Source organism: Dermacentor albipictus, chromosome 6 (assembly GCF_038994185.2).
Source record: "Dermacentor albipictus isolate Rhodes 1998 colony chromosome 6, USDA_Dalb.pri_finalv2, whole genome shotgun sequence".
Taxonomy (NCBI): Eukaryota; Metazoa; Arthropoda; class Arachnida; order Ixodida; family Ixodidae; genus Dermacentor; species Dermacentor albipictus.
This window is the reverse complement of record NC_091826.1, coordinates 69,293,336-69,314,765: the sequence shown is the minus strand read 5'-3', so window position 1 is coordinate 69,314,765 and position 21,430 is coordinate 69,293,336. Positions and strand designations below refer to the sequence as shown.

General features: G+C 45.1%; 1 protein-coding gene across 2 annotated transcripts; it reads right to left on the bottom strand.

The window, feature by feature from the left end:
- Positions 1–2,360: 2,360 nt before the first annotated feature.
- On the bottom strand, positions 2,361–21,328 carry LOC135910519 (uncharacterized). Of its 2 annotated transcripts, XM_065442579.2 has the most exons (8): positions 20,777–21,328; positions 17,118–17,282; positions 16,175–16,347; positions 14,981–15,142; positions 13,988–14,152; positions 11,443–11,694; positions 9,752–9,942; positions 2,361–2,731 (listed from the first exon to the last, which is right to left on the bottom strand). In XM_065442579.2, the coding sequence occupies exons 1-8, from the start codon at positions 20,953–20,955 to the stop codon at positions 2,681–2,683; spliced, it is 1,338 nt and encodes a 445-aa protein (XP_065298651.1). In that variant the 5' UTR covers positions 20,956–21,328; the 3' UTR covers positions 2,361–2,680. The 2 variants fall into 2 exon arrangements, with proteins under 2 accessions (XP_065298651.1, XP_065298652.1); XM_065442580.2 differs by lacking the exon at positions 2,361–2,731 and having other exon boundaries at positions 4,223–9,942; positions 20,777–21,326.
- Positions 21,329–21,430: the final 102 nt, after the last annotated feature.

The window sequence follows — 21,430 nt, the reverse complement described above, 5'->3', positions numbered from 1 at the left end:
TGCAATGTACTAGAAATGCTTGAAGCAGCCAATTCCGGCAAGGGTCATCAGGTGAGTTGGTGTTAAAGCATTCTCGAGTACACACTGCTAAAGATGGGACTGAGAACAAGTGTGGACAGGACAAGGCACAACTTCTTCAGAGCCGGGAAGAGAAAAAAAAAAAAATATGAAAGGCATTAGTTAAACCACTTAATTGTGTTTTTGATCGTGCCCTACAACTTTGCCGATATACAACTTTTCCCCTAATACAAATATTTAAAAATTTGTATAATTGAGTTTGGCTGATCAGTTTACTCGAAGAATAGTCTGAGTAACTCAAGTCCACCACGAACAGTGTGGCTTTAGTCTTATTTGCCCAAGATGTATCACTATTTGAAGCTTAGTGCAAGTATATTTTCCGGTATAAACTCGGTTGAAAGTTGGCGCTTGTAGTGTACTGTCTTGCTGAACATGAGTTGCAACACGGCATACACCCGCCATAATTCTTGCACTAAGACAAATGGAAGGCGTGCACACTTGCCATCGTTCTTGTGTATTGGAATGCTACCAGTAATTGTAACTATGGTTAGTTAACAATATTTTCATATGTCGGCACCGGCATGCAGTCTTGGAGCCCCTTGGGCCACAGGCTACTGTGTTGCCATTAATTTAGAGCATGATTGGTGTGCTATATGTGTCTTTATGTTCTTGTTTGTATTGCACCACTGCAGCTATTGTAGATACAATCATTCTTTATATACTTTAGATTGTCTTGTTTAGCCATCTGTCATACCTTGCATATATAGCACTGGAAGAACAAACAGCAAGACATCACTAGAAAGTCCGGACCTTGTACTGTCAACACCCTTGTTTAAACATACAAAGTTTTTCTCGAGCTGTCCCGCAGAATTCCGTTGTACGGAAACTACGTCGCCACTCAACATGGCTCAACACAAGACTCCACAGATTATAATGAGTTTGGGCTCACTACAAGCAGACAGAATAAGTCGGCGTTTACGTACAGCCTTCTGCACTATTGTTACAGATGCATCACAGTCATCACATGTGAGCTTTGTGGCATTTGGAGGTTTAGATGCTGTGGCTGGTGGCTGCACTGTGTCCCCGTTCTTTGCCGCCTGGGTTGATGGTTGTAGGCCAGATTTGTCATTGAAATCCAGTGCACATCTCTTGTTGAGATGTGGCAAAATATACTTTTTCCACATTTCAATGTCGTATACTTGCGAACCTATTTGCAATTACTTTCACCGTTCCTATGGCACTCAATGGCCGCCGCTTCTGCGGTGACCTAGTCTGGTTCAGAAATCTTTTGCACTGTGTGCTCAATAACCTTAAAGGGACCCCGTAACACTTCTTTAACGTAGTAAGAAAACATTGCCAGTCTGCAGAAGAGGGTCATGAGAACATGTGAGCCAAATATTATTGCCCTGCATGCAGCAGGAAATTTACAATCTCTTGTCAAAAATGCTTTCTCTTACTTCCGCAATGTCATAATGCAGCATCATCGCAAGCAGTTGGGCCCACTAACAGCTGTTGGCTGATTTCGTGATTGCGAGAACATTCTTAGTAATAATACTCTAATGGCTAATTTTGAGTGAAATAAGTTATATATGTATGCATGTAATCTCAAAGAGACAAAAAAGTTGAGTCACTTTAGCGTACGCTAAAAAAGATGAAGGCCTGCGCGCTCATGAGAAATTAATGAAGTAACATTCTCACTAAAATGCGTTGTTGCTTCCTATTGTCTTCTCCCATCAAAGGTCATAGGTTCGAGTGCCTTAACTCACTTCACCTTAATTTACACCAAAGGTTGTGGGTTCAACTCCCACCAATGGTCATGGATCCGAGTGGAAAACTTTGCTTTAATTAACACCAAAGGTCAAGGGTCCGACTCCTACCAATGGCTGTGGCTTCGACTCCCACCAAAGGTCGTGGATTTGAGTCCAGCCAATGGTCGTGGGTGGCACCACGAATTTTGGTGCTATTGAATTTTGCTGCCTAACTCCAGGCAACAAATTTTCTACCCATGAGCCACTTAAGGCTGTCACCTTAAAAGCATGTAATCTTTGCACTGCCGGACTACGCATGACACTTGCCTATAGCTACATCTGGTGTGTGTGGTCTCGGAGATAACAGCGGCATGCTGCATAGTGTAGTCTACCACAGCCGTCACATGGTGCTGCAACAAACCGTGTGACACGATGAGCCTCTGAGACACTCGGCTTTTGGGTGTGGCTTTGCACTCTAGGTTTCCCTCCTATGTAGCTTTCAGTGCGCTAGCAGAGACGCACAGAGAAAGCCGCGCGTCTGTGCGATAACTTCGCTTATACTTGAAGGGTATGAAACATTTTTGCAGCACGAGATTTGTGAGACGACGACCTTTAATATTGAGGCCATTCTGTAGTTAGTTAGAAAAGTGTTTGCGGGCCCCTTTAAGCTATGTACCAGAAACTGCCACTGTCGCATTGGCCCAATTTTGACAGTGCAGGGTTGTCGATGATGCTTTATACAGAGGTGTCGCAGTATGGTCACATGGTTGTGTGCCAGCCACAGGTCTTCAGCAATGCTGTCCAGTGGTCGACAGGTGGCAGAGGCATTCCATCCAAGGACACACATCTTGCCTCTAGGTCCCCTCTTGTCAACCTTTGGAAGCAGCTCAAGCTGACGTCACTTTCCTTCTCACCTAAGCAGGCCGCAGAAATCGCAGCAGGCCTCCAGTTCTACGCGGCTTCCTCTGTGAGTACGGAATGGATGAAAAATATTCTCAACAATAGACCATATTCACACTATCAATCAGGTGATAGAGAAATGTGCGGAATATAACCAACCCTTACATATAGCTTTCATTGATTACGAGAAAGCGTTTGATTCTGTCGAAACCTTAGCAGTCGTGGAGGCATTACGGAATCGGTGTAGATGAGACGTATGCAAAAATACTGAAAGATATCTATAGCGGCTCCACAGCCACCGTAGTCCTCCATAAAGATAGCAACAAAATCCCAATAAAGAAAGGCGTCAGGCAGGGAGATACGATCTCTCCAATGCTATTCACAGCATGTTTACAGGAGGTATTCAGAGACCTGGATTGGGAAGAATTGGGGATAAAAGTTAATGGAAAATACCTCAGTAACTTGCGATTCGCTGATGATATTGCCTTGCTTAGTAACTCAGGGGACCAATTGCAATGCATGCTCACTGACCTGGAGAGGCAAAGCAGAAGGGTGGGTCTAAAAATTAATCTGCAGAAGGCTAAAGTGATGTTTAACAGTCTCGGAAAGAACAGCAATTTACAATAGGTAGCGAGGCACTGGAAGTGGTAAGGGAATACATCTACTTAGGGCACGTAGTGACGGCAGATCTGGATCATGAGATGGAAATAATCAGAAGAATAAGAATGGGCTGGGGTGCGTTTGGCAGGCATTCTCAGATCATGAACAGCAGGTTGCCATTATCCCTCAAGAGAAAAGTGTATAATAGCTGTGTCTTACCAGTACTCACCTACGGGGCAGAAACCTGGAGACTTACGAAAAGGGTTCTATTTAAATTGAGGACGACACAATGAGCTATGGAAAGAAGAATGATGGGTGTAACGTTAAGGGATAAGAAAAGAGCAGATTGGGTGAGGGAACAAACGCGAGTTAATGACATCTTAGTTGAAATCAAGAAAAAGAAATTAAAAGTCATTATATAAGCATGCCTTGCCTTATGCGGCCTTTGAGTTTGTTCTCTCAATTTATACAAGCAACTTATTATTTGGTCAATCTCGCCATATGTTAATATTCCTTTAAAACGACGTACAGTGCTAGACGTACCTAGCTCCTCCAATGAACGCAACACTTTACTAAGTATTTGCATGCAGTGACCTTTGATTACTATCAGTGTCACACAGCACTGATCACATTTCAGTTGTCTCTCATTTACAAGTTTCTCAGTTGACCTAACGGCATTACGTGTACCACTTTACATTTTTTTAGATATTGGAAATATTCGGTATTCAACATTCTAACGTTTTTCTCGAATATTTGTAATTGATCCAGAAATTTAACCACTCAGACACTTCTAACTAAAATCAATTAATCAGGCCCCTTGCTTTTTAACTGGCCTGAAGCAGAATTTGATACTTTGCTATTTGTGTTTGAGTCAAGATGGCCGTCTCTTGTTTATCCAAAACAGTACGTACTGTGTGCAATGACAGCTTCATGTAGAATCTCCTATAAACACTTGGTAGCACCCAACAAAAAGCGCTTTATTGAATCCATCTGTTCAACACGCACACTGTTCTGTACTGAACGACCAGCAGCTTGACATATAAGTACATGCTCGGAAATACTCTCAACGCCGCTAAAATGACAGTTACACATTTGTATACAACAGCTTTCCATACAAAATGCCTTCGTGCGCATAACTCAAACAAAATATCAGGGAGGTCACACACTTTAACATGCACAACACGCGGCTATATTCAGAGATGTGAAAACATCTGCAAAAGCACCGGTGAGTTGACAAAGCAGCCTGAACACATAGGCAGATCTGCGGCCATACTACAAAGCAACCATTTTTTAATTATGTCACTATAGCATTTCAACATATATCACCATCACTCTTCTATATCACTGGCACCTGCCAGCTTCGTGCTTGCTAGTTAAGCCATGTGACGTGTATGTGCAGTGCTCATGGAATGAAACACGTCAATTTAGGGCTAACTAATGTGCATACTTTTGTTACCACTGGCTGCAGTTTGTCTCACATTGACGCAATTTTGGCGCGTACACTTAGATCAGAGTCCGCGTCAACTTTGGTGACCAGATTCCTGGTGACATGACATGGTACTCTCGTGTACTTTGCACATGCGCAAGGTTCTACTGAATGCTCCCTGTTGCGTTTCATTCCATGAGCACTGTACACCCCTGCAATTTATTAACCAGAACACATGAGCTTTGCATCATGTCAGTGCCTTATAACGGTGAGATAGGTGACACTATGCGCAAGTCCACAAAGCACTCTGCTTGAGCATCGTCTGCTACACTATTTGCATCAGTAGGACACAAGCCCAGTCAGTTATCTGCGCAGTCCTACTTGTGAAAAGCCAATATGAAAATAGGTGTAGTTTACGATGTTTCACCTGTGATGCGCTATCCATTCTTTCTTTGTATTACTGGAACCCACACACGCGCCAGGGAATAAGCATAAACAAGAATGCAAATTTAACATAAATGAGGTATTGTAATTAGGAAAAGAAGCAGGGGCATAGCTCTGATTGCAAATACTTGTAGCTGCATGGCCTGGCTATTTGTAACATTACACAATATGGCCTCGCATACAACAAAGGCAGGGCATGTATACTTTTGAAGCAAACAGTGTAGCAGACGGCATTCAAACAGAAGACTGCTTTGTGCACTTGCACATACTATCGCCGACCTCGCCGTTATAAAGCGATACGTGTCATGTAGTTTATGCACACCCGTTCTGGTTAAAAGTTACAAGGGTGTACACCAGATAGTTTAGACAATATTATGCCGCAACAAATTAATTTGGAGCTACGATTGTTCATACAGGTGGACACGGGCGAACAGTGCCCAGAGTTGCACAAAAATCCAAGCGCATGATAAAAAAAAAAATGCTTCACTGTTAAAAAGGTATCGGGCATAGTTGAGAGACAGATGGTGCTGCTTGCTGTACGTCTGCCCCGTGTGCCCTTTATATCTGCCCCCGACGTTACCTAGCACATGAAAAGCTGGCAGGTGCCCAGCACAGTTACTAGTAACAGTAAACCGGTGGCAGTATCCTATAGCTCTCTGCAGTCAAGTATGCACGAATTTGTTCCAGCAGTGAAACCACTTGCGCCAATGAGCCAATGAGATGTAAATGTCAAGGTGCGAGTGTTGAGTAGAATAAACAAGAGGCTGAATAAACAAGACATTTGTGGCAAAGTTTCCTTCAATCTTGCAAACAAGACATACGGCTCTCTCAACGAGAACAGTTTTTCGCTGGCGCTGCAGCTTATGTGAGCAAGTTACACAGGTGCTACCATACCACTCTTGCAGTCCAAAATTCGAATTCTGCGTGACACTTTCAAACAGAACTGTCAAGAAAACCATAATAGTGGTGTTGGCGGTGTGTACCCGCACCACAGTAGCGCATCCTACCAGAAAATGCCTCAACAACGACACGGGTTAACATAAAAGCATGCAGGACCTTCTCCTGCATGCCTTAGTCGTCACTGACTAAAGTCAGGTCAAGCCTGAAAAACTAACTCTACTATGACAGAAGGATAGAATGAAGGAAACATAATATTTTCTGTTTTTGTCTTTGTACAATGCATGGTAATTTGCTGTCACCTCGACTGCATAAGCCGTAACCGGGCACCGAACACCTAGGCCCCATTGTAAATAAAGACGGGAATCTTTAAAACTGAAAGACAACAGACCAAACTTCAATCTACAGGGAATTGTGGTTACATATAACTCAAAGCAAAAGAGCCAAACAGGAACTATGACAGTCACTCTCACAATTTACACAATACAAAGTAAAGGACAAGACTGTTCACACAAGAAAGGCATATTCCTTCAGTCTTGCAAGACGAGAACACGGAGGAAGTTTATAGTATGTAATATATAAGTCTGGGGCACGGCACCCATGGTAACGTAAAATCTTAATGATGCAGCAACAGTGTTATAGATAATATGAAGTGAGGTTTAGACGTGACTTACGGTAGATGGCAATTGGGCAAGAGTGCTGAACCTTATGCAGCACAAACCACTGCTAACAATGACAAAAAGAAAATGAACTGTGATAAATCTTTGTGATAACCACTGTGCAAGAGAAGTGAAGGCTAGCAATGCACGACAGCGTCATTGCCACTGGTCGTGATAGCGTCACGACCAATGCATGACAGCGGCACTGATAGCGTCACAGTGATGGAGCATTTGTTCGATGAGGGAAATGATAAAACTCTATAAGCACATCTCACGGGATGTTAAAAAAGCCAACCATGTGAAAATGTTCCCGTTGGCATGAACACGCAAGTTTGTACAGTCAAACCTCTTCCAACACGGAAACACCCTCGTTATATCCAACATTCCTTATAAGTATGACAGCTGATATCAGTAAAAAATGTAAAAAATTTTAAGTTTACTTCATCATATCTCATAATTCGCAATATCCATGTATGTTTATAGAATCAAGAGGGGGGAACTTTGGGCCTGTTGGCCCGACATGTTTAATGAGGAAAAGAACTGCGACTTCAGACAGGACGTAAGACGAACCTTACCGCTCATCCTGTCCACTCCTTCGTTTTACGTCCCATCTGAAGTCGCGGCTCTTTTCCTTTTAAACATATTTACAGAAGTTTGACTGCATCACTAAATCTGAGACTGTAGCCTCAGAAACGTCAGACTCTAGCTATATCAACCAAGCCATTCCAACGCAAAAGTTTGCGTGGTAAAGTCTTGTTGACCCAGAGGTCGTGTCGAAATATGGCTTGTTGTGCAGACAATCCTAGCTGGCAGTGTACAATAAATGTCTGCAGAGATGACAATCTTGTACCACCAATTCAGATGGTGTTGTCAAACCTGCTCTTACAACATTATCAGTGTGCGTAGAAATTTCTGATGACATAAGAATTCCAACGTACAGAAGCATTCTAGGCTTTGCAAAGAAGCTGCCTAGAAGTAGATGACAATGAAATTTGTTATGACATTCAGCATCACTCTATGCTGCAATGTGGTTAAGTGGCAACATTAAAGCAATAAGGGGACCAGCTAGAACCTACCAGCTACTAGAAGCTTGGTGCCACATAATGCAATTTTTAGAGGCTAATGTGAATCAATTTTCGTGCCATTTGCATCAGCTAAGAAGTGTGTGAAAAAATGACCATGCCTTCTACAGCATATTACAAACTTTCTTTTTTTTCTGTGGCCACATTTTTCATAAGTGCCTATCCTGATCTTGTCTTTGCATGTTATGTCACTAGCTCATGCAAGCTGTCACGTGCTGTTTTCACCGGGATCAGCCATTAATGCAAATGTCATTGGCATGTGCAGGTCGCAAATCTATGAAATCTGCGTGAATGGCATAAGCAAATCTGTGAAACTGCGTCCAGTACAGAACTTTTCTAAGGTCAGAAAGGCTGCAGCTTGCACTCAATACTGCATGAGCATGTTGGCACCTATCTTCCAGTTGACCAGTGCACAGCGGAACACATAGGCTTGTGATACGGTTTTTGGTGAACGCTATACCTCAAGCAAACGGCTACTTACCATATCCACGGAGGAGGCCAGCTGTTGTAAACTACGACAGCAACAACGTCAAGCGTCTCGGCAATGTGGAGTTGGTGACAACAGTTTATGGGACATGGAATTTTCCAAAAGAAAAGAAAAGGAATTCCTGTGAATTCTTGGCACGCAGCCTTGAATTCAATGTTGCAGACTGCATTAGCTTTTGTGACCAACACGGTGATTCATTAAGTTAGAAGCATTGGGTCTTAACAGTGCAGAATTTCACATATGTCATGGAACTTGTGTCCTGTAAGCTTTTGTGGCCAACTGTACCTCCAGTGTGACACCGCCTCGCATTAACGTGTCCAGGTTTAGTCAGGCAATAACCGTGACGCTGTGATGGCCAAGATAGCATACCATAACACACCTGTGACACTACGGAATGCATTTTTGTTGGGATTTTTGGGCAGCAACTGCACGGAGTGAACACGCACACTGATTCCACGCCGAGAAATAAATGACACACAGTTGCTGGTTAAGAGTTGCTGCTGCTGCTGCTGGCAAAGCTATACAGGCTGCTTATCTCTCATACGACATGTGAACACACTAAGAAATGTCTAAAACAGTGCATTTTTTCGTGAGACAGTGACACTAAGTGGCTGAAGGCACATAGAGCTTTACGTAACTATGCAAACATATTCGATAATACAGTACGCAACAAAAGGACACCACCTGGGGCAGAAGGCAAGGGCAATCATGACGAAAAAACCATTACTCCACTGAAAGCAGGCTAGGAGCCAAGCACCAGGCCATGCTTGCACACCAGATGGCTGCCCAGCGATGCATGATGAGATAAGGTGCACCAGAAGCGTGTTCCCATAGTGCATGTGTCATTTAGTTCAACACGATAAAACATCCATGCTGGGTGGATGTGGAAGTCTCCACCAAATCATTCACCGAACAAAGATGCCTGGAAAGACAATTCGCCTTCCCAAAAAAAGGGCTCCCTTGGACACAGGAAAAGTGCGGAGGCGCAGATTTAGCAGACACAGAATGGCCACGTCAGATAGTCACCGTTAAGTCTCCCTGCAGGCACCACAGTAATGCCCAGATGTGCCTGACACGATAAGCAGGCAGTACTCATCTCCACACTCACTAGTGTGGCAGCACATCCGACAAAATGCACTGTCCCCGCACTTAGCAAGCAGAGGCACCGGATGTCACCCCACTCGAGGTAAGACGTGTTCATCCGAAGATGCCAGGCGAAATAAGCGAGCTTCGGCAGAGAAGGTTTGCCTACCGGCAGAAGGCAGGCATGAGGGCACATTTGACAAGACACACTACGCCCAACAAGCACACGCAATGTGTCCGGGAAATGCCTAAACACAGATGCTAGCAGGGTGCCCCGAGACTTCACTAGATAAGGTATGCAGCTTGCACTAGAAGAGCGTCACAGAAGGTAGAGAGATGGGGGAGCTGAAGCACACGGCAAAGTTACGAGCGACTCAGAGAACGGTGCAGCAGCCGACATCGCGCACCTCTGGCGGAGGGGGCATCACCTCCTGCGGCGGCTCCTGGTAGGAGCCGTCCAGGTACACCCGCAGGACAAAGATCCAGTACTCGCTGCGGTTGCCGTTGTTGTATGTGAAACTACTCTCGATGCCAGCGTGGGCTTCGCCGCCGGTGAACAGACGCATGGCCACCGTCTCGCAGCTCAGCACACGGGCACCTGCACAGTATGAAAGACGCGGCAAGGCACGGCAGTGAATTCTATGCTACCAAAAGGCCTAGCCTTTGTTTTCATTGGCTGCCTATGCTAACACAACGGCTGATAAGACCTGCTCGGTGAGTATTGCACTCATTCATCAACAACCTTTTTGTTGTATTCTCGAGCGATCACTTTCGCAAGATTTTGCACGACTTGGCACCAAATCTGGTGACGCATATGGTCGACAGCATTGCTGGCACTGTGCAAAGATAGTCGGGAATGCTGTCAGTCATATAGTATGCCAACGCGTCTTGTGCCGAGTCATGCAAAATCTCACCAGGGTGACTGCATTCTCAAAAGTGATCGCTAGATAAAACTGCCCCTGTGTTATCTTTTTAAGGTGTGAACCAATCGGTAGAAAAAGCATTTGCGTCAGAACCTGGGGTTTGGTCACAGCACTGTTTCTCGAAACCAGTGGAAATCAACATGAGCATGAAGTGAGAAAAATAGATGCAGCATTGCATTAAGAAGGGAACTTAATTGGGAGGACCTTAAGTCGAATGAAATTCTACAATGCCTGCGTGCACTACTCGCGCACACCAGCTGTGGCCTTTGAAACACGCAAAGAAATAAAAGAAAAAGAAATAAACAACACACTTCACCACTTGCATTTCTACATTCAAATGTAGCCAGCAAGCTTAGCCAAAGCATCAACTGCAACACCACTTTGGCACAGGCGCATGTTCTGGTGCCCCACCAACGCAGAAAGAAAAACTATGCAGGCCTTGTTTTTGATGGATATATATTCTGTTACTGTAGGAGCCCTTTCCATTATTTTCTCAAGTGAGCTAGGGGCACACATTTGTGGCCCCAGCTCAACCCGGGGAGCACTCCAACCATAGCTTGCACACTGCAACTTATTTTTATTTATTTATTTATCAATACTGTAGGTCTTCTGCAGACCCATACAGGGAGCGGGCTTTCATCATCATAGGCATGTAATAATATACATCAAGTTCTCAAAAAGACAACAGGAAAACATGAGGTAGATCAGAACACTTCAACAACAAGTGCATCAATATTATATTACATACATGGTTACGCCTCGCGTACACGAAAACAGAAAATCTAGCATTATGTATCGTATGCTATACATAAGAAAAATGTACACACGAGAATAATACAACACTACAAGATAATTTCCGGCGTTTTACAACAAGAAAAGTTATACAGGGTCAGGAAAACAGGAAAAGTAGTTATACAGGGAAAAATGTACACTGCACTTCTTACTTTTAGGTTGCCAACTCCTGATGTGCATACTACAATCATTTTGAATAAATTTACATGCAGTTCTGTCCAGTAACTAAAGGGCTCAATAACTAATAGTAACTAACTGAGAAAAAAGGAGGCACGGATTTGTAACAAAACTGCTGCATTACTGTTCTGCCCTGCACAGTGAGAGAAAGGGTCTTCACCATTCCACGAAAGTTGGGAAGGAGGTTGGAAGAAGGGGGCACTGACCGGTGGCCCTAATCCAGGCCTCGACGCGCTTCTTGGTGGCCGACAGGCTCTCAAACTCAGGCACAAAGATTCCGCGCGTCAGCTGCAGCGGCATGAAAGTCTTGCAGTGCAAAGCCAAGGGAGGGGAGGGCGGCAGTCCCCCTTCTATGGGCATGGGCTCCTTGCTGTAGGCCACCCTCAACACCCGCACGAAGAAGGTGGTCCGCTCCGCATGTTCCGTGTAAGACATGCGCTGTGTGTCCACCATGGTGCCTGCGTGAAAAAAGAAAATTCTGTTAATTACCAGAAATCTTTTTTATAATAACGAAGCTGTTGCATGAGTGGAGAACTGCTTCTTTTGTTAACGATGGCATCAGCATTCGGCTTATGCGCCACCTGCCATGAATTTTTGTACCCCTTAAAAAAACATAATTTTGGATAGTTAAGATACAGAGCAACCTTTGTGAACAAATTTTACGTTTGAAATATGAGTTAGCGCATGATGAAAAGTTTGCAAAAATGAATATTTTTGATGACGAAACTGCGGAAAATGCTTCTTTATCACCGCTCAATGGAACTGATGCAGAGCACAGAATGCTGGGAACCTGTGCGTGCAGAAAAATTTGGACGATGCTTAAACTTCACCTTTAAGAGTGGAATGCAATAGCATTCAAAGATCCTTGACTGCTTCTCATGCTTCCTGGCAACTGCAGTGTATGTAACTGTGATGTTTACTGGGAAACGCTCATGGTAAACGAATGCTATGCACAAAGGCGAGCGCCATCTAGATGTGTTTCAAGGAAGCGGGCACGCTGCTTCGTAGACTCCGAGATATTTATGTGCCGGCGTGCGCAAGTGGCAGGCGCCGTCGCCACTCTATGCATTGTAGAAACACTAGAAAAGGGGTTTGTTTGAGTTTTTGTGAAACATAATTATGTTTTCTTGGACATTCAGATTACAATCCAAGAGCTATCATGTCTGTAAGTTGTGTGTAAGCCGTAGTTTACGATTTTTCCACAGGTTCTAGCTTGAGAAATTCAATTAGTTCTGTCACTTTCTTGCGTCACATGGAAGGCCTGGGTATGCGTGGTTCAAAAATATTTTTACCGAAACAACGTCCGACGTGAGGCGCTCGACGCCGCTACTGAATTTTCTTTGATGCGAGCTCCTTAACGCTCTCGCATTAAAGTCTTGGAGGCTATGGCGATGTCTGGGATTTGCGTAATTTCTGCTACCACTAGGTGCACGCATAACTATCTGCTTAAGTGATAATTAAAGGCTGTTAAAAAGAAAATGAGACAGTTATCAGCTTTACATAATTGCCAAGATTGCTTCAATGGCATGTAGTACTACTCATTTATAACCAATTTAGCCAAAGTGAAATTTCACTGCAGCTGTCAATTAGGTGACCCTCTTATAATTCTTTATGAGTGTAGCTCCTACATGGCTGCAGGGAATTTGCTTCGTGATGCAGCATTAAGTTGCAGAAGCTTTATGCAGAACTTGCAGGAGTATAACATCTGTGATCGCCATCTCTTACCCATTTCGGAATCCATAGAGCACTTTGCACTTAGTACACTCAACGTACTGACACTTGTCACTGCAGTCGAAATGGCTCATTCGCCAGTGCTGTTTCAGCCAATCAGCGCGTGCTCCTCTGGGACAGTGTCTATACTGATTGTGATTGGAATGCAGCTACAGGTGTCAAGTTTACCACCACTCCCAATATCTTTATGACTCTACTTCTTTGACTATCATTCAGACCGAGTTCACGCTTTTATGCCCATCTGGTTGCCTGCCTCTTGATCATTGAGACTATCTCGCACATTATGACATTCATGTCGCATGATTGAAGTCCTTGGTGGATAGGCTGTTTCATGTATTTGAGTGTTACTTATTTTGCAAATACAGATTAACTTTACTACAATGAACAAGAACATAGCAAATTATAAGATATAACAAGGTAAATTAACTTTTGATAAAGCACACTTTACTTCATTGAGTATTTCACTGCTATATTGAAACTAAAATTGCAAGATGCGGGACAATATAGACAATGTCAGTTACAGCGTAGCAAGTATATATTTGTTTACTCAGAAGCTGAAAATGTGTATACTCGTAGCAAAAATGTCAAAGAGCCAGCAACAGCCACTTGAACCTGCCATTTTAGATGCTAGTGTGCGTTTGGTCCAGTGGCTTGACTTGGCTGGCCAACAGCCGGCAAGTGAACATGCTGATCTCGTGTGATCGCACCGACTGCATGTGGTCACACTGGGCCTCCTGTTGAAATTCAAAGGAGGCCCTTTGTTGGCCCATCAAAGGCAACACGCTTGCATTTCTTTTGCATAGATATTAGAAAGAAATTGCGATGTAAAGAACATACTTTCTTGCCGGATGAGACTTCGCTATAACGAGGTTCGACCGCACAAAGTCTTTGCATTGCACTGACAGTCATATTTGTAGAAGACTTTTGATGCACCGAGGCTTTACTTCTGTACTTTATGTACACCATGCATCACACATGCTTCCTAGAGTACTTTAGCACTGTCACGGAGGTGTTGCTCACCTGACTTCAGCTTGATCTCGAGGGACTGGGCATTGCAGAAACGCAGTGAGCCCTGCTGAGAGCACCACTGGGCAGCCCGGCCAATGACGTTGCAGAACGGCTCGTACCTCGGGAATGAAAAGAGGCCGCCCGTCGACTGCCGCAGAGGCACAAAGTCTGCCACGCCTGCGTGCACCACGAAGAAACATGTAAACACGATACGATAAGTTTGGGTGTCAACTACACTTTTTTAATATGCAGGAGAGAAGGTCATGAGGCTTCAGAAATGTTGCTGGGAAAGGCAGCCGCAATCATGCAAGCTGCGATGAAAAAGTACTGCAAAACCTCAAATGTAGTACGAACTGATATAACACGAGCGGTAAATCTAGGATCGCCAGGAAAGGCCACGTACAGTACGTATCGCAAATTACCGCACTTCCACGCTACTTCTTTATTGGAACCATGCTGTCTGCTCACTAACCCTAACTTTCCTCAGAAGACACACATTGCTGGATAGTTCCATCCAAAGGCACTCATCTGTGCTGTCCACAGCATTCAATATTCCGTTCTGTCACCTTGGCAAATGCTTCAGCCATGTTTCAGCGCAGTGGGCATGGGTGTCCGCGATTTTGGTTTGCCTCGAGATGTGCGACTGTCTCATCTCACAACGATTCTTAACCATAAGTGCACAGCAGAATGAGGAAAAAAAGAAGTGATTAGCATTACTATTAGCACCACCGAGCTAAGAGCGACTGTGGGGGAAAGTAAATGTTGCACTTTGTATCTCTACTTATGTTAGGGTTTTTTCAAAATATGTCCTTGAGTATATGTTTCTTGAAGGGCATAGCACTCGCTCACACGTGTTGCTCAGTTTCAAGAAATGACGTTTCAGGGCTCCTTTGATGCTCACCATAAAACAGATAGCACTGCATAACGATCACAACGATGGCCATAGCTGGCAGCTTTTCATGGAGGCTTGCAAGGCCACTTTGACGCAACCATGGTGGAACTCACCGATTTCCTCGCAACTCGTGGAGCCAAGCTCGTAGAAGACCCGCACCACAAAGAGGAAGTGCCGGTTGCGTCCGCCATACTCGGACCAGTACGACCGGTCGGGGTCGAAGTTTGAGTAGCTGGGGATCTTCATCTCTTGCGTCTCCACCGCCAGAACACGCCCTGCACATTGCAACCAACATGACACACGCCATGAGGGTGCAAATAGGTGATGATGCTCTGGTGAATAAACACCAATCCCTCTGAGAGGCATTTGCCACCACATCCTTTATCTTTCACAGATTATATAAGTGGCCCTTTAACAAGATATGCCATGACTCTGGTGGCTGCAACAAGTTACTAGAAGAATTAGCAGAGCAGATAGAGAATGGTAGCACGTAAAGCAGTGAAGGAAGAGACACGGCTGTGGCCCATAATGTGGTGTCTAGTCATTCCTTTGAGGAATCAGTGTCGACAGCATCAGAATGCTACTTGATATTCCATAGCAGTGCTTCAGTGTTCTGCAATGTAAACATAACAAAATACCAGGTCAGCCGAAGCACCAAATACTTCCAAAAGGCTGCACCTGACAAAGCGTGGGGAATTGTGCTTCCTAAGCAAACAGATAAAGATGGAAAAGAGAGACCCGGAGACTGAAAACATCAACAGCTGCAATATGGCAGGGCACCTTAGACCATATAAGCCCTGTTAGCTCCTTTCACTAATAAAAATATTTTACAGCAAACAGCCGTTAATTCCACATTCGGGGCCAACATTGTCTGTCACATCCCCAATTGCCACAACAGAAAACCCTCCTTGCTGCTGCCCTGCCCTCATACCACCACTCACTCTCCCGCGCACCGTACTGTCACATTGTTTAGAGCATGCCACCGGGTGCCACCTCCTCAACGTGTCACTGTATCAGAGCGGCAGAGTCAGACTGCTATGCGGCAGTGAACTCTGCCACGCTGTTTTGCCAAGTTCCTTCTCGCACTAAGGAAGATGTCAAAACACAATCATGTAACTTCGCAACATACAGCAAAAGTTTAACTGACACACTGTTTTGCCAATGCAGCCATAACATAATGACTGTCCATCGTCTATGATGAGGTAGCTGTCAAAAGTCTCGCAGATCTCCTCGGAATTTCCTCATCAGGCACATAATACATATGCTTGAGAATTCGAGCTCCCAGGTACTAAGCTCCACACACATACCTGGTGCAGGCTGGTGCATTAGCTGCTGGTTGTAGCGTTCCAGAAGCTCGTGCAGCGTCTCGAATGTAGGCATCCCAAACAGCCCTGCATGGCCTGTCTGCTGCGGGATCAGGTTGCGGTACTCCAGCTGCTGTGCAGGTCGACTCTGGTCAACGCGTGGAACCAGCCATAGCCTGCACCGCAGCCAATGCTTAGTCATGGTAATGCCTGCCACATTTCTTCAGTGATTTCTCCTATGTCTGAACATATAACTCAATTGACTGATCAACTGATGTTGTATTTCCTAAAATTTGTCTTCCCTGCCTAATTCTTGTGTCCCGTGGTATTCTTGCATGACACCCTTGCCATTCTTGTATGACACCCTTGCATGACACACGCGAAGGCGGTAGTTGCATGTTGGAGTTTCATAGCTCCAACGACAGATAGAGCAAGTGTTCGGATGCTAGCACCACCTAATGGTGTAGATGGCTTAATTGCAAACGGAAGTTGCTTCAGCTGCAAGATGGCACGCGTGGAGTGACCATGTGCTTGTCAATGCACTTCTGAAATTAGTACTGTACACAAGATACTAAGTGCACATGGTGTAATCTGCCATAATACAATGGTGCACACCCGTATGCATTTATGACACTTTGAAATATCAAAATTATATATAAAACAAGCAACCTACAGCACAGTTTTTGACACTGTGCACTCCTAATTAACCGCACTCATATCACACGATCGTAAACGTCAGACTTCTCTGTCAACAAAATGTGATTAAAGTGATGACACATCTCCGACCAGCATTATTTTCATGCCACCTAATGTTCACTGACAGGTTCCCCACTGTTCTACTGGGGAACTGTATCCACAAATTCTTGCAATGCTGTAGACATGCGAAGCTGAAAGTATTGCTGAAAGTGGTCGATCAAGAGAAATGCCTGGTTATACACCCACACACCTCAGGCTGCGCACATAGCGGGTGCTCTGCTCGCCGTACTCATAGTATGTCATGCGCTCGGTGTTGACCACCTCGGACGAGGTCTTGAACTCGACGCTCTCGCATGTCTTCACCTCCCAGGTGCAGTTCTCCTTGAGCCAGTCGTTGGCACGTTGGAGCAGCACCCTGCATGAGAAGCAAATGGATGAACACGCACCCACACCATCAACCAAGGTGGTCAATAAATTTACTTATTTATCTCTCTGCATACGCTGCCATAACATGGCATTACAGCAGGGTAGAATACTAGCAGGTAAGGAACACGGCCATGCATGCTGTCTCTATGGTGGCATTTCAGGTGTCCAGTTGGTGCCTCTTGCCTCGCCTACCCTGGCAGTGATACATTTGCACACATGTGAGTACTATATATGAGTGTGTATGCACTTATGTATACTAGCGCCAAACTGCATCTTGCAATGTAGTTGTACATCTCCAGTGAGAAATAAAGCACTACAACTATAGCCCTTAACCTGTGGGAGCAGCTCAGTGGCCATGGCGCTTTGCTGACGAGCACGAGACCATGAGTCTAATCCCCAGCAAGAGCCTTCTGATTGGGGCAAAATGCAATAACGCTCATGCACTTACGTTTAGGGTGCACATCAAAGAATCCCCGGTGGTCAAGGTTAATCTGGGGCCGTCCACCAGAGTCCTCTCATAAGCAACTGTGCGATTTCAGGACATTAAATCTCATAACTTAGGAGAGCAGAAAGTTGGGCTAATTGGTTGAAATGCGTACTGAAAAAGTTTTCACGGAGGCACGGCTTGCCCTTGTGTCTCCACGCAAACTTTTTCAGTACCCATAACTTAAGTTTTTATTACAGCCTTTATTAGATGCACTCCTTGCTGATACACACCGCACAACAACATAGTTTCTTTCCCAAGTCCTAGTCAGAATGCATTCAGTTGACCGTCGACAGCTGTCGCGTAACTTGATATGTCTTGTGACTTATGGGTGGGCTCACTCTGGCCACACAGGACGACGCAGACAGGAAAGCCATTAATGCAGGCAATAGATGACAGTAAAGTGATCTGCGCGCTGCTACTGCATAATTTAGTTGTGCCAGAGTCAAAGACACCCTTTCCCTTTAGTAATAGAAGCTTCCAAGCAACCTGCAACTACGTGCAAACTTGCACTGCTGCTGCTGTAATATAGCAGCAGCACAGCTGTTAACAAACACAATGGCCGCAAACAGCATTTGTTCCTAGCCTAGTTGCTTTGTACTTAATGGCATATAGCACATGTCTTCTTCGGGCTCAAAGACATGGTTAGACAAAGCTCAGTGACATGGTCACTTTCTTATTACCGACCAGTATGTTACAAAAACCCATTTTTCGTTTAACTACCATGGTTAGATGCAGACAGCAGCACCTTGTCATATGTGCACAGAGTAATCGTCCCCTCCATGTGTGTGTTAAGCTAAAAACAGCTTTTCTTTCCCTGCACACCAAGACGGAGGAGCAACAATGTGTGACGGATTGGTATGTTGACGCTGCACCCTGGATTTTGGTGTCATATTGCTGTATTCAAAACACACTTTGTGGGTGCTTTTCATTGTCTGTGATGACACAACAGTCTAGGCCAAGTAAGTGTCAGTTTTCTTGAACCTTGGCGGCAATACCATGACTAAACTGCTTCCACGCAGTCCTGCAGGCATCTGTCTTCATATCCGGGAGAATATTTTACTTAATCGTTTCCGAGTTAATTACCAAAAGGATTGAAAGGCAGTGTGAATTATAGAGTACGAGGTATCTCACAAGCATATGAGACACGAACAATCAACAGGAAGACACTGCAAATTTATACTTGGTTCACTTCATAAACTCGTTCAGCTGGTTTGAAGGATGATGTGAGTATACTTTATGCTACCTCTAAAGACACATGCTGCAGATTCTGCTAGCAGATGCATTACCGGGATGCATTAGTAGTTGGTTTTAGCACATGCTGAGGTGTGGTACAAGGGACACAGAAGTTTGTACGCTTATTTCTTCTGCTTGTTTATGGCCAGATGGGCAGGCAGTGAATAAGTGCGCACATTTACACAGCGCAAGCTAGAGCTAGCTAAAATGCTCTTTATTTCTTTTTTTTTAAATTCCACCTTTGCTGCTTCATGCGATGTCATGATTTTGGCTTGTACACTTAATTTGAGAGCGTAGATGCACAATCTTTAAATAGGTGACAAGATATACAGTGGTGTGAAATTACACTATCAAGTTAATTATGATTTGTAAGAGGCGTCATATACTTTCCTGTTTGCGTTTCAGTTGGTTGGGATAGTACAAGCCACATCATATAGTGGCACTTTCATGATTGTTGTAGTGTCATTCTTACTATTGACATCGTAACCAATATTTAAAGCTGTAATGCATGATTATAAGCAATTCATGGCTCCAGAAGGCTCCTCACTCTGCATCAATATGAAAAACAACACCTAATCTGCCTTCAAAGAGCGACATCCTGTAGACATGCGAGTTGTCTGTACAGTTGTTATAGGTTTAAGAGTCCTTCTAGCATAACCTTTCTTTTATTTTGTGTGCAACTCCTCTTCCATACTGGCACACCGTTAAGAGTGACTCTCATACATAATGCTGCATCTCAAACGGTGTGGTAACTGTGTATGCCACACAATCGAATGCACCAATGATTACATACAATCATTAACAAGAAAGTGTGAGCAAGGATGATCTGTAGCTTTGCAAGACCGGCTGGCGCACATATGCAATGACCTCATGACTTGACGCACGCATTTCATGCTCGACAGTGTTATCTTTGTTAAGAGAACTGCTGCTCTCGTTCCTTCCTATGAATGCCGCGCGCAAAAATTGTTCGAGATCGCGAGTTTAACAGCAAAGAGCGTTGACCGGACAATGCCAGCGAATATATGTATTTCTGGTATTATCGCGACGGGGCCGTTATCACCTCACCTACAGCTGTCGGCTACAGACGCTTACAATGCGTCTCGAAGGTACAACCCGGGGCTCGCTGTGAAAACACGCAGAAGTTCCGGAAGCCGCCGGTAAAACGCCTGTCACTCGATCGCGCTGCGAACTCGTACATAGATGAAACTGAGTCGCCCTATATATAGCCGATCAGCTATGCGTGCAGCAAAGCGCTTGTTAGTGAAGGAAAATAGCGACCACCCTCAACCAAGGTCAGTATAACGACGGCTCAAGGAAGTTTTTCTCCACGCGTGACCTCTGGTTGACCACACGCCATAGCAATAACCAGCTTTGCAAGGAAGCATATATTGGCACGTATAAACACACATGCAATTTTCGATGGCCGGACATCTCCGACGCAGTGCTTGCTTTGGGGACTGACGGCTTGCACAACTTGCACCGCGCGTGGAATCGAAAGTACAACCGTGGGATCGCTGCGAAAACACACAGCTGTCGTGTAACCAGTGACCTCGCAAAACGCAGACGGTGCGATATCACGCACGCGCGACACAATGTTTTTGTTTGCGCCTAGCTCCTGCGTGTCTGCATGCAGAATAAGCGCTTCGATTTCTCGCTTCGAAGCTTGCAAAAGAATCGAAACCAACCATGAAAGGCGCCGCGTCGAGTTACCGCGATATTGCAGCATCGTCGCGCCCAACTTCTAGTCGGGGCGCGCGTCTCACCTGAACGGCTCGAACGTCGGCGTGCTGAAGAGGCCGCCCGAACTGATGCAGTAAGGCAAGAAATCCACGAAGCTCAGTCCACCGCCCAGAGAAGCGTGCTGCCGCGTGGCTTCGCTGTACGAAGGCGGGAAGGACGAGACGTCCGGGCATCCCGCGAGCGGAGTAGCCGTGGCCGACATGACGCCGCCGTCGTCGTCTGCTCTCGCGCCGCAGACGAAAACAAGCGCGATCGCCGCCGCACCCGCTGCTGGCTCGGATGACGACAGCTACCAAGCGTCAATGACCAATGCGTGGCGGCCGCGGGCAGCGATAAACAACGACTAGCGCGTCAGTGTACGTGCATTTTTCGGCGCGACGACACCACCACCGGACGGTTTACGACACAGGCTGCGCCCATCCCCCATCTGAGGCGCGTCACATGTCCTGATCAGGGTACCTTGCTCAACAAACCTACCCGCCGAGCCTTACGCTAGGCTAGGGCAAAGGGAGAAGTTTTCCTGAAGGGCTCATTATTAATTTGTCCGACTATCGAAGTGCGCTTGCTTTCTTGCGTTTTTTTCTGTTTGTCCTGTCACATTGCTTTTCACGGCGCAAGGAAAATATAAGATGCTGCTAGACATATGATATTACTATTCCCCATTGTTCTGCTTCTCC